A 12,702-nucleotide genomic window follows, 5' to 3' on the forward strand; every position below is an offset into this window, starting at 1 on the left:
CCCGATCAGCAACAAGATGAATCCCCGTGGAGTCCAGACCTGGTGGTGGTGATGAAGATGATGATGAAGCTGATGGACCTGATGAAGACTGGGTGGAGGAGTGCATAACAGCAACATGAATGAACTGAAGTAGAGAGACATGTCTAAAGAGACAGCAGCCAGATGACAGGCTGACAATGTCATGGTTTCATTGTGCTTATTGGTCAGAGGAGACCAGCTGATCTACAGCTGGTGTCATGATTGACAGCCCAAACAATGACAGCATGTAAACACGTAGTGCGCATGCGTGAGACGTGATGGCAGACGTGAGGAATAAATGACGGGCTTGCAAGAGTTTGGTCTCCCGACTGAAGTCGCGATAGAGCTTCATTAGGTGACACGGTCACCTCAATATCGACTATAAAAAGCAGCCCACCCAGCTTCTTCCATGCTTGGTTTCATATTTGTTCCTGGCTGGATCACATCTGAGGCGAGATGAGAACTAATGATGAGGATATGATATAGAGCAGTCACTGGCTTTATTTCCACACGTTGCTATGTTACACAATCCTTATGTGCAGGTGGTGACGCTTTGCCAGGTGAGATGACTGGAGAAGCAGATTGTGACGGTCACTATGGTGACTATAGCTGCTGTCAGTTGTCTGTTCACATTGTGCTGCATCTGTCCCTATGGAACCAACCACAAATTAATCAATAAAGTCGTTTTCTCTACAACAATTTTACTCACTAAGATCGTACTTGGTGATATATGCACAGTATTGGAAGATTATTATAAACTATTAACACTTTGTTCGGCAGTTTTTTTACACTATTTAACGTTATCTTCCAGATGATGAACGTGTCATCAGCATCAGCAGTCAGGGGTCTTGCTTACAAGGCACGGATGACGTAAAAATAAGATAATACTCCAAATGTATTACAAAGAAACCAAACTGGAACCAAACTTTATTTAAAGACTAAATAAATGGAATACATTGCCTATAAAGATGCACATGATATGTGTGAAGAGTAAGGAGACACGGACGGAGGTAAAAAAAGTGACATGTGAATGCTGGACGCTCAGTCGTGACGACAGAGTTCCTCTCTGGACAGCAGAGACATGAGCTGGGCACAATAATGGATTTGTCATACGTTCTCAATCCACTGTGCAGTAGTTTATGCTTTTTTTTATTCCACTGCATTACAAATGATGAGGTGTGACAGAATGCAATGTGACAATGAAAAAAAAACAATAACTAAATATAGTCTTGAGCAACACGTTGCAAAGAATGATTGCATTCAATTACATTACATCATACTGGTGGTATTGTGCCACCCCATATATTTAACATACAGCGACATGCCAAAATATGTTAGTGATGAAAAGTTAATGAACTATGGCGGAATAACGGGTCTATTGTACCCGACAGTCACCGACACAGAAACAGGACACGATAGCAGGACGGGGTTTTCAAGGCGACGACGTCAAGGACTTGTAAGGCTATTTGTCACTTTTAATAAAACCATTTAGAAGATCGAAGAGAACGTAGTCCCTTCAGCCTAAAATTGACAAACAGTATAATTTTCATTGTTTGATGGTTTTGCTTAATGCTGGCTCTGAAGGGCTTTAAGTCTCAACAAAGACCCACTGAACAAAGAACACACTCATGACCATGTGGATACTACTACAGTTTTAAAGGACTGCAGTTGTTCCCTAATGGTTCTTGTCAAAGCTTTATGATGCACACTGGAAGCCGCTGGGGAGTCACATCACGGTTGTCAAAAGGCAAGCGAGTCACCAGACAGTACAGAACATCAGCTCCAAGCCCTCGAGCAGATTTATATGAGCAATAAGAGGAGAGATTGTTGCTTAATTGGAATATTGATAACTAAAGAGAAACTTTCACACTGCTTGCCCATCATTGCTATTAGCTTTCCAATATCATATTTGTCATGTGGTTGTTAAAATGTTGAGACCCTGGATACATCATTTAACAGACTATACAGGGTTGGCAGGGTTCTTCTATGTTGTTTTTTCTAAAGTATTATTTGTTGGCCTTTCTGATTTATCTGACAGAGAGAGAGAGAGAGACGGACAGGAAGGGCCGGGGAGGGAGGGCATGACATGCAGCAAAGGGCCCGGGACCGAATCAATGCTCTACCCAGAGAACTACCAGGGAACTCTTTCACAGGGTTTCTCAGCCTGAGTGATGGAGTCATGTGATGGAGCATCTTGCTATAATGATAGAGAAGGTTGTCGACAGATTTATTACTTTTTGTTAAAGATGATTCCTTGGCCTCTACCGGTCCCTGTAGGACATAATGTGTTGTTGTCAAGACCGGATGAAGAACTAGACAAACACAAGCGGTTATCGATACGTATGCTCTTCCTCCCTGATGCCGCTGTGCCTCCATGACAGCTTGTTGAGGTTTCCTCACACCTAGCTGTCCTGTCAATTTCCATTAGTATCTAAATTGAATATCCAAACATTTCTTTTGCTTCTTCAAACAAGTGTAATTTTACCCCAAATCATTGTCACATGCCCAGGCTAGACCCCCAAACCCCACCGGCCCAGAACACCAGGAGGACCAAGGGGAAAACAGACCGTCTGGGTTTATTTTCCCCTGTCCTCATGCTGGTCAATTCTCTGAAGCAGTTCTTTGAGAGGGATTTTCCCACCAATCCTCTCGTTAAATCTCCAAATACAAAACAGCGAGGCTGCGCCTCTAGGAGGAGCAGTCCGTCTCAGGATTCTTTGAAGAGGTTTCCTCTGCAGTCGTCCCACTAGAGATCCCAGTGTCTCTGGTCTCTGCTCCATTGCTCAAGGACATCTTTTCCAGAGCTACAGGATGGACACAGATTCAGATGTAGAAGTCAATTAGATTACTGTTTAATGTCACTTAATGTCAGATCTGGTCAAAACAGTCACTTATTCACACCTAACCTGTTTGGTTCTGGACTGCAGCTCATTGATGTGTGGAAGCAAACAGACCAACCCCAAGCATTTGTGAAAGTATATGTGCTTTGCTGTGAGCAGGACATTCAAAGCTACACTTCAAATCACATTGGTCCTTCCTCAGTGCAAATGGCATCACACCAAACACAGAAACGTACTAATTACTAACTAATAAGTCCTTACTATTAAACAAAATAAATGTTTATGCTTGACGCATACAAACTTACCCTGCAGTGATGCCGAGCTGCTGCTGGGTGGCGCTGTGCTGCTGTTGTCCAGCTCATCCAGGTAGAGGTGATAACGATGGCCACTGTCGTCTTCATACTCCACATTCTCATCATCGCTATCCACCTCTGGAGCCACATACACCACCTCGAATTCTATCTGTCCTCGCTGACAGACACCATGAAGGAGGAAATGGGTACTGTGTTAGTAGTGTGTGTGTGTGTGTGTGTGTGTGTGTGTGTGTGTGTGTGTGTGTGTGTGTGTGTGTGTGTGTGTGTGTGTGAGTGTGTGAGACTACTGTACCTGCTGAGACAGAATGGTGACAGCCTCCTTGTGTTTGGCATCTCTCAAATTGATGCTGTTGACAGCGAGGACGGCATCTCCGACGTGCAGACCTCCACACCTGTCTGCAGGCTGACCCGGATGGATCTCTGAGATTAGAATGGGAACTCCGTGCTCCTTCCCACCCTGGGCACAGAACACATGCAACTCTTTTTAGCCAGATGTATTATATGGTGACGCCAGGAATGTTTTACTGATGCGAGAGATGTGCAGACCAGCCAATAGCACTGCCTTGCTGCCCACTCTTATGTTATTGTTTAGTTTATTTAATCTTATTCAAAAAGTGCATGTTTTAAACAGTAACTTTCACAACCTACAGAACAACTTTGACTAACCACTACTAACATGTATTCCCTCAGTCGAAACATCGCTTACATAGCTCTTTTTAAACAGCTCCCACGTCACCAGGACGGGTATTACCCTTTAGAAGATGCTCTTTCCAAGTCATACATGTATTTTAGAGAAAGCAAGCCAGAATATATTATATCCCTTGGTAAAATGTTGAGTTTCATAAGATAACTAGGGACCATGTAACATTTACAGTAATGTATATAAGGCTCAAATAAAGACATGTTTAAAATTAAAAAACAAGCCGGCGTATTTGGACAATGTTTTTGTCAGTTCATTGATATGACTGTTGGTGTTTAAAATGTCATCAATGTGTGCAGCCAGGAATCTGGTGGACTTTAATCTGAATAAACACGCCCAGATAATCCCACTGTTTGTCCACTGCTGGTGAGGAGGTTAGCTGCTTTTTGGGGCGTCATAGTTTGGGGAACATGAGGTTAGAAAACTTAGCGAGGGTCAGCTGGTACTGTGCCCTGCCACATCTGTATGGAACAAGCAAGCAACCTTCCCTGCGATCTATTCACATTAGTGTCTTATTGTGTTGCATTCCCTGCTGCTTGAACATCGTATGAAATGTATTGAATTACTGGCTAGGTGCATTTTCATAAGGCTTCATAGCCACTTGTAATCTTACTGTAATAGAGATTCCAAGCCCCTCGTGGTCATCTTTGACCAGCACCACCTTCCTGATAGGGCCAACTCCCTGGCTCTTCTTCAACATATCTGGAGCCTGTAATTACATTAACACATTCAACTTTGGAAGCACAAAGAAAGGTATCAACAGTTTCAACTGCTTCGTAGCGTTACACTGACATGCCCCACTGGAGAAAGAAGAGGTTTCTTCGGATCATTGCGCCCCCTACATGCTCGGATGACAGTCTTATGGCGGTGGAGGTGAATCTCTGCCTCCAGTTGGTTCCACAGCTTGTCATGTGCTGGCCCTTTCATGTCACGGCCCAGTAACTGGATCTGCTGAACCCTGGAGGACAAATCAAAAACATTTAGGCTGTCAAAATCCAAGTGCTCGTCAAAGAAAACATGTTCAATTCAGTTCAGTTTATTTTGTATAGCCCATAATCACAAATTATCATGTGTGACATCCCTGTCCTAGGACCTCACATCAGATCAGGAAAAACGTGTATTTCATGTAGTTATGTGTAGGGTTGGGTACCGAGAACCGATGGCAATATGGCACCGGTTCCAACACGTCCGGTACCTACCGGACCGAAAAGCAACGCAGATTTCGGTGCTTTCTTCCGGTGCCGATTTAAATCCTTTTTTTTTACACTACTCTGTAATGTTGCACGTTATATAGATACTAAAAAGGTAGTATGGTACCCGCACGTTAAAAACAATAGAATTTTGATGTATCGATACTATTAGCGGAACAGAGCTCACTCCACCACTCTCTGATGTCCGCCTGCATGCATAGCGGGGCTCGAGGGGACGGGGCTTCCAGCGCTTCCAGCGCTCACACAACACACACAGCGCGCGCACACACAGAGATCGCTGCAGACACGAGCACGAGCACGAGCTTGAGAACGTCCGTCCTCGGCTTTCTGGAACAAATCTCTCAAGTTGATATGAATGATGACGTGTAGTCCAGTAAAGCAGCAGTTTGTAGAATCCAACAGTGTCTGAGTTCTGTTGCACACGGTCCCATCAGGCCACCTGATGCTTGTGTCTGTTCTTTTTTTAAATATATATTGTTTATAGTTTGAAGTTAAAAGGTTTGAAGCTGCAGTTTGAAGATGAGTGTTTTGTATGTATTTATTTTTATGTATAGTATACTTTAAAAGGTTAATATATTGTTAAATTTGAAGAAAAAAAATTGCCTTGGCAATAAAAAAGTATCGGTTCAGGCACCGGTATCGTTTTAAAAGTATCGGTTTAGCACCGTATCAGAAAAACCCCAAACGATACCCATCCATAGTTATGTGCTGATGCCTCCTGCTTTTAAAAAAATCTCTCAATCCTTTTTTATAATTTGTATTAGTTATGCATTTTCATCAATACACCTGAGAAATATATTATCCATGGCTTCCTTTCACCTTATTTCCCTCAAGTCCAAAGCACCTAGCATCTCCTATAACAGCCTACACATGTTTACCAGGTATTACAACTCGTTGTGCGTTTGAGGGATTAACACCACACTGGCAACCAAATAGGGTTGCCATATTTAGTCTCCTTATATTTCGAGTCATTAAGATACTATGCAGTTACAAACCAGCTAAATAATTAAAGTGTGACATGTATACAAGTCACTTCTATGATGTCCAAGCTTTGCAGAATCATTTTCCGTCGAGCTCAAAGATGGCGGGTTAAAACTTGACAGATGTCCTTTGAAGGCAGCGTCGCCACAGACAGAGGTTGCACGTGCAGACACGTCATCTCAGACAGACGCGGTCACGGTCAGTGAGTGTACTAATGGGTATTTAACACTCCGCAGATGGACTATGGTGTCCAAGAAAATGTCAAGAATGGGAAGCCTGCTATTACTGAGCTTGTGTCGCATGTTTGATTATTACACATGTATTTATGCACATGATGATTCCACACCTAGTCAATATTGTGCTGTATTTGTTGATATTATTTTTCTACCGTTGTATGTTCTCAGAAAACCCTCAACTTTAGCCTGAAGGTGTTGTGAACTCCAACTCCTTACCTGCCAGCCAGTTCCTTGTCCAAGTATTTAGCAGCCAGTCTGGCTCCGTACACTTCGGCCTGCAGGACTGCCATGTGTCTGCGAAGAGCCTCATTTTCTTTCTTAAATAGTTTCCCTTCTGCCTCCAGCCTTGCTTCTGCTAATTTATCCTTCTTGCTGACCTCGAGTTCCTGCTCCTGGAACAAGCACATCACATGTGAACACCACACACCTACACAACACAACAAGCATTGGAAGCAAGAGGAGTGAAAATCATGTTCCAGTCTCTGGAAGCCGAATACACGACCACTAAGCTGTTATAATTCATTTCATGTGAAGTTCCACTTTACCAAAATCAAAGTTGAGCAATGGAAATTTGTATATTACTAGTTGTTGTAGAGTAAGTGAACCAAATGAGAAGATTACTCACTCATTTTTTTCCCTGTGATTTAAACATATTGCTTCCAAAATGCACTGCAGCTGAAAAGCTAATCCACTTCTATTACTCTAATAATTACCAATATTTGGATTTGGCAGTTGGAAAAGGGAATTCCAAGTAAATACCAGGACCTCAACTTCATTTGTCTACTTTTAGAATTGCAATTAAAGCTTAATGGTAGTGTATTAAACACGTGTTAGAGCTGAATTAACAGTAATTGTTGTCCGAGTTGGAATGCAAAGCAATAAACAACAATATTATTGTGGAAACAAATAACATCTCAGAAATCTTGCCAGGAGTTAGGCCATCAAAACACAGACCAAGAGCTGTCCACTGCACCGGCTTTTCTGCCCGCCCCCAGATTTTCTGGCTGTTAGTCGGCAGGAAGACGTCTTAACACACTTTTAAATGAGCGTTTCGAGCTTTAAACCTAATTATATGACTGTATTGTCATCGTTTTATTTTTCACAACATTTTCTAAATGATGCAGTGAGTGGAGTTAGACTCAGACCTGGCGGTATAGTTACACATTCTCGATTTAATCCAAATTACCTACTTGAAAATCTGATTTCCTGCTAAATACATCAACACAGAAACTTACCATCACTTCCAATGTTAGGGCAGGCTTGAGGTAAAAGAGGCAGAGGAAGAAAAGAAAGATGTCAGAGATTATGTGTTTCAGGAAACTGAGATTGTGTGGAAGTTCACCATTGTATACAAGTGGCAGATATATTGTAAAGCAGCATGAAAAGAAAGAATAGAGGCAGTGAAAGCAATGAAAGAGCAGTAGGGAGTAGCAAGGCCATAGCAGCCAACACTGGCAACGGAAAAGTCTCTTTTCCTCGGACTACCGTGTGTAACTTGGTCAAAAAGGCTTCTAGTGCCTTCTGCAGACAACGTGTGGGCTCAGCAGAGGCTTGTCTAATGCCGAATGCCTTTTGTAATCCAATAATTATGATCTCAATAAAGGAGGAAATTGTATTGGTAAATTGTATTGGTTATTAGGATTGCTTTCAATCATATGAAATATGAAATACCCTGCTGGTGTGCAAAGACCAACTGCACGACACACTTATATATTTACAAAATATTTTACAAATGGCCACTGTGGAGACATGTCTGTAGCTGCTCGGTTCTTTTACATTTTAGTCTTCCATTTCAATACCGTGGCAGCATACAATGTTGACTGTTCACCACATCAATGAATCCAGATGTGAAGTTAAGATGAGGTTTCATGGTGACACATCCCAAACATCACAGGACGTACAGCAAGAAACTAAATAGAGAGAAGTGAGGAAGTTTATATGTGAATGTGAATTTTAAATCTGTCTGCACTAATATTGTATTCAAGAGGGTTTTTCAGAGTGTAGGTGTTAGTTCCTCCTCCAGATAACGTTACATGTTGTCCTAAAAAGCAGGAATATTCCTACTGGACTGGGCTCGGTCTAGCTGACTGATCTGGAAATTGGAACCCTCTTTCAGACACTTTCTTATATTAACAAGCATCTACACATCACACTGAATCACAAACTGCCAGAGTTTGTTGACAACGTGATGATTTTTTTTTTTATCCTTTCAATTGACAACAAAAAACAACAACTAATTAATTTGAGATGCAGTCAACGATATTGTGCTTCCGTGTGGTTTCACTTTGTTTGCTTCCAGTAGCCAGCTGGCTGCACGGTTCTTTTATGTCATAGCGACCTCTCGCTCCCTGCATTTCTTTCTGTATCTACACTGCCACTACCAAAAAAATGCCACATGCCAAAAAATAAAATAGTAAAAATGGTTTGTCCTGTTGTTAAACTTGAAGGTTGTGAACAGCATCTCTTGCCCCTACCTACCAGTCTGCCTTTGATGGAGTCAGAGTCCTCAGCCTGGCCTTGCTTGGCATGGAGCTGCAGCTGGAGAGCATGGAGCTGCAGCAGCTGGTCATGAACCTCCCTTTCGATCACTTTTCGCTCAGCCTTGGCCTCAGTCAGCTCAGAACGCAAGTCCACCAACTGAGCCTAGGGCGGGGAGTTAGGAGTGTGGTAGAAAAAGCATTGTCAGAACATGGAGCCAAAGATTCCATGTCACACGGTGTCAGTTCTAACACAAGCTATTCAACACTGTCGGATCCTTGTGGCTACTCTGTAAGGACAGCTATGTACTTTGGGTCTGCCAGAGGATGGACAAGATTAGAAATAATATCTCTTTTATAAAGCTTATTTATAAAATCTTAAAAATCGAGTGTATAAAGTAGCTTTTGGTTTTATAGATTGGATTTATTGGTTTGTAGTTAACACAGTATCCACCCCCCAAAAAAAAAATCACAAATAATTGAATACAAATCTGTAAAATTGTCTAAAAACTTTAACAAACAATGTTTCATTCCTATGGGGTGAGAAATTGTGTGCCAGACATGACCACGAAAGAAGCATTTTATTGTGGTATGTGGACAATTTAAGAGGGAGTTTATGTGGACATTGTTAAAGCAGAATTATTTGCAAATGTGTGTGGAGAGTTGTGTAACTGTATCTCAATCCGTGTGACTGTAATCAGATTTGTAAATGTGTTCAAGAAGCACTAAATGTAAACTGAGATGTAAATGCGGAGACAAAGCAGTTAATACGTACAAAGATCCGTGAATACACAGACAAAACTGTAAATGCAAACATAAAATCTGAAAATGCAGACAATACTATGTATAAAAACATAAAAGTATAAATACATAGACAAAACTGTAAATGCAAACATAAATCTATAAATGTGTAGTCATAACTGTACAAATGTTCATATGCATTCACTGTCGCCTTTCAGACCACAACCAAATATGTTCTTAAAACTCTTAGGTCAAATGAGGGAACCAAAGAACCCAGTAAGCTGTAGGAATTAAGCCCACCTTATAGATGGGCACCACACAGATGAGACAAACTCATCATGGCCTTGAACTCACCTGAGCTAATGAATGACATATCAAAATATGACCAAAATCAATGTATACTAAATGATGGCGTAGCAAAACATTGTCGATCTGTGATCCCCCCTCACGGTTAAGTACGCATGTTGGGCCGTGGATTAATTACACAATTTAACGTTATCCATCAGTGTGAAAAGAAGTTTTACTGACGATTGTTATCCGCCAGAATTCTGTAAAAACACTATAAATGACTATAACATTTGGTGGTTTACACTGACAGTGGCAATAGCCTGGAGCGTTGTAGACCAGCTGCTATAACCAAACAAGAAAGGGATCTGTATGCCTGTATGGATCATCAATGATCGGCAATTAGTATCAGTGGAAAAAAAAAAAAAACTAATCTAAAAGTTAGATTTGATCCCCTTTATCTTTTGAGCAGATCCAATCCATGAAACAATCTGTGAATTTGAGCAATGATACGACCTAATCTATCAGGGAAAACATATTTGTTTAAACCACCACAGAAGTTTCCATTGCACTGGTTCCCTCTACAAAAAGCCAAGGGGATTTTTCCATTCAATTTTGGATTATTGTAGCAATTAAGCTTTGTGTAGCAAACTTGCACGTTTTGTTCAGCAACATAATCTTCACCAATTTTATGATTCTTGAAGTGGGAATTCCAATTTTCAGGTTTCCATGGATCGTGGTTTTATCTAGATCTTGGTCCTGCTCGACACCTACTGCTATTATCATTATTAGTTGCATTGCAACTAGTACCACCCCCTGAAGCATATGCAAATTAGCTCGTTCCACAACAAGTACTGCTGTAAATGCATTGTTTCTGTCTTTATGTATTGCAAAACAATATCGTAGATAAAGGAATGTAACTTTTTTTTTCTCTCGTCCGTTTTGTTGTTGGGATATATTCAATGCTTTGGAATATTACTTCATTCGGCAAATCTTCACAATCTGCACCTAATAATTGTGTAAAAGACTGTGTGGAAATAAAATCAGTGACAGCTCAATCAAAAGACAGTGACAGCTCAATCAAATGCCAGTGACAGCACAATCAAAAGACAGTGACAGCTCAATCAAATGCCAGTGACAGCTCAATCAAATGCCAGTGACAGCTCAATCAAATGCCAGTGACAGCTCAATCAAAAGACAGTGACAGCTCAATCAAAAGCACAATCGCAGACCTACGCAGAATAAATCATGATTGTGATTGTTATTGAGCTGTGACTGGTTTTATTTTCATACTTTAGTCTTTATATAATTATTAGGTGCAGATGGTGAAGATTTTCCAATTGAAGTGACTGGAGAAGGAAGAGTGTGAAACATTCCCCACAGCTTCTGCGTGAGAAGTGGACTTCCAGGCCCCGTGTTGTGGGTAGCACGGTTATAAATGAGACCCCACATCGGTGCACTGAACCGGACTGGTAACCGAACGCATATAACAGAGATGTTGGGTTGATACATTCGTATGAATACATATTATGCCATGTATTTCTCGTAATATTCTGCAACATTGACTTACTATGTGGTCGTGTTCAACCATTAAACATGCCATGCCAAACAAAATACTATTTGGTTGGTTGCCTCACACGTTCTGTTATGAATTAGTCAGACTGGCTACAGTGGCTAGCTAGGCTAACAAAAGCCAAGTCAGCTTAGGCTAATGTTAGCTCTAATATTAGCTTCAGGGCACATCGGTAAACATTGTTTACTGTCATGTCACCGTTGCAACACGAGTGTCATGTGCAGTGGTGTGCATGTGCCGCTGAACCACAATGGCCTACCATTGGTCACTTTTCGATATTGTCGCTAGTATATGATGGTCGTGTGTCATTGGAGAGGAGAGTGCTTGTGACATGAAGTTACCGTAAAACAAAATGATATCGTGGTATGTCGCTTGAACGAGACAACGTTACCAGTAATCAAACGGTCTCGGCAGGGGAGCCCAAACGATGACGAACCTTACTTAACGTTACAATGAACTTTGAAGTGTCAATCATACAAAAGTTACTCACTTCTAGTTTGTGGTTCAGTTGGAAAACCGTCTGGGTTTTGTGACAGAGCTGAGCGAAACAGGAGCTTAAGCTGGTCATCTTCTGCCGACCCTCGTACGTGATATCGACTTGATCTGGGTCTATTTCTCCGAGCAGCAGATCAACGTCCACGAAGGCCTTGTCAAACTCTTTCTCTAGCACTTCTAGCCAGCGAAACATAGACATACCTGGGCCAAGGCCTGACCTCTGAGTCGCCGGGGAGCATCCAGGCGAAGCGGACATGGCTAGAGCACAACAGACCCCTTACGTTAACGTTAGCTTGCTAGCTAGCTAACTTTGAATGAGAGTAACGTCAAGTATCTCTGTTTACCACTGCGAAATAACACAGTCGAGATAACGTTGTAACCCGATGGCTAGCCTGCGTATTGGGTTTGCTCAGAGAAGTCCAACAAATAAGTGTACGTTTTCTGATTCTTGTGTAAATCGTCTGCCTGTCCAGGAAGTCTCACATCAGACTAGCGATTGTATCTGTGAGTCGATTATTCCGGTCTGCCTCATTGCAGTGAAAAGTAATGGATAGCAGAGTGGCAGCACTCCGTACACAGTGCCTGCCAAGCACATTTCTTTCACTGTGATAAACAAATTAAGATCCTGTAATTATGAAATACTATCTCATAATTTCGATTTACTATCTCATAATGAGATAGTTAAGTCATAATTATGAGATACTTAGTCGAATTTCTGAGTCTCATAATTATGACATACTATCTCATAATAATGAGATGGGATTCGGCCTAACTCTCAACAGCATCCCACTTCACTCTCTCTGCCAATTCCAGGTGCCCCCATAAGGTTAG

General features: G+C 41.6%; 1 protein-coding gene across 1 annotated transcript; it reads right to left on the minus strand.

The window, feature by feature from the left end:
- Positions 1–940: 940 nt before the first annotated feature.
- gopc (golgi-associated PDZ and coiled-coil motif containing) lies at positions 941–12,127 on the minus strand (the record flags this gene model as incomplete). The annotated part of the gene is made up of 9 exons (XM_079214843.1): positions 941–2,822; positions 3,164–3,329; positions 3,465–3,629; positions 4,486–4,581; positions 4,665–4,830; positions 6,517–6,692; positions 7,536–7,559; positions 8,779–8,943; positions 11,867–12,127. 9 exons carry the CDS (start codon positions 12,125–12,127, stop codon positions 2,707–2,709), a joined length of 1,335 nt encoding a protein of 444 aa, XP_079070969.1. The 3' UTR covers positions 941–2,706.
- Between the last annotated feature and the right edge of the window lie 575 nt (positions 12,128–12,702).

Source organism: Taurulus bubalis (genome assembly GCF_910589615.1).
Source record: "Taurulus bubalis genome assembly, chromosome: 3".
NCBI lineage: Eukaryota > Metazoa > Chordata > Actinopteri > Perciformes > Cottidae > Taurulus > Taurulus bubalis.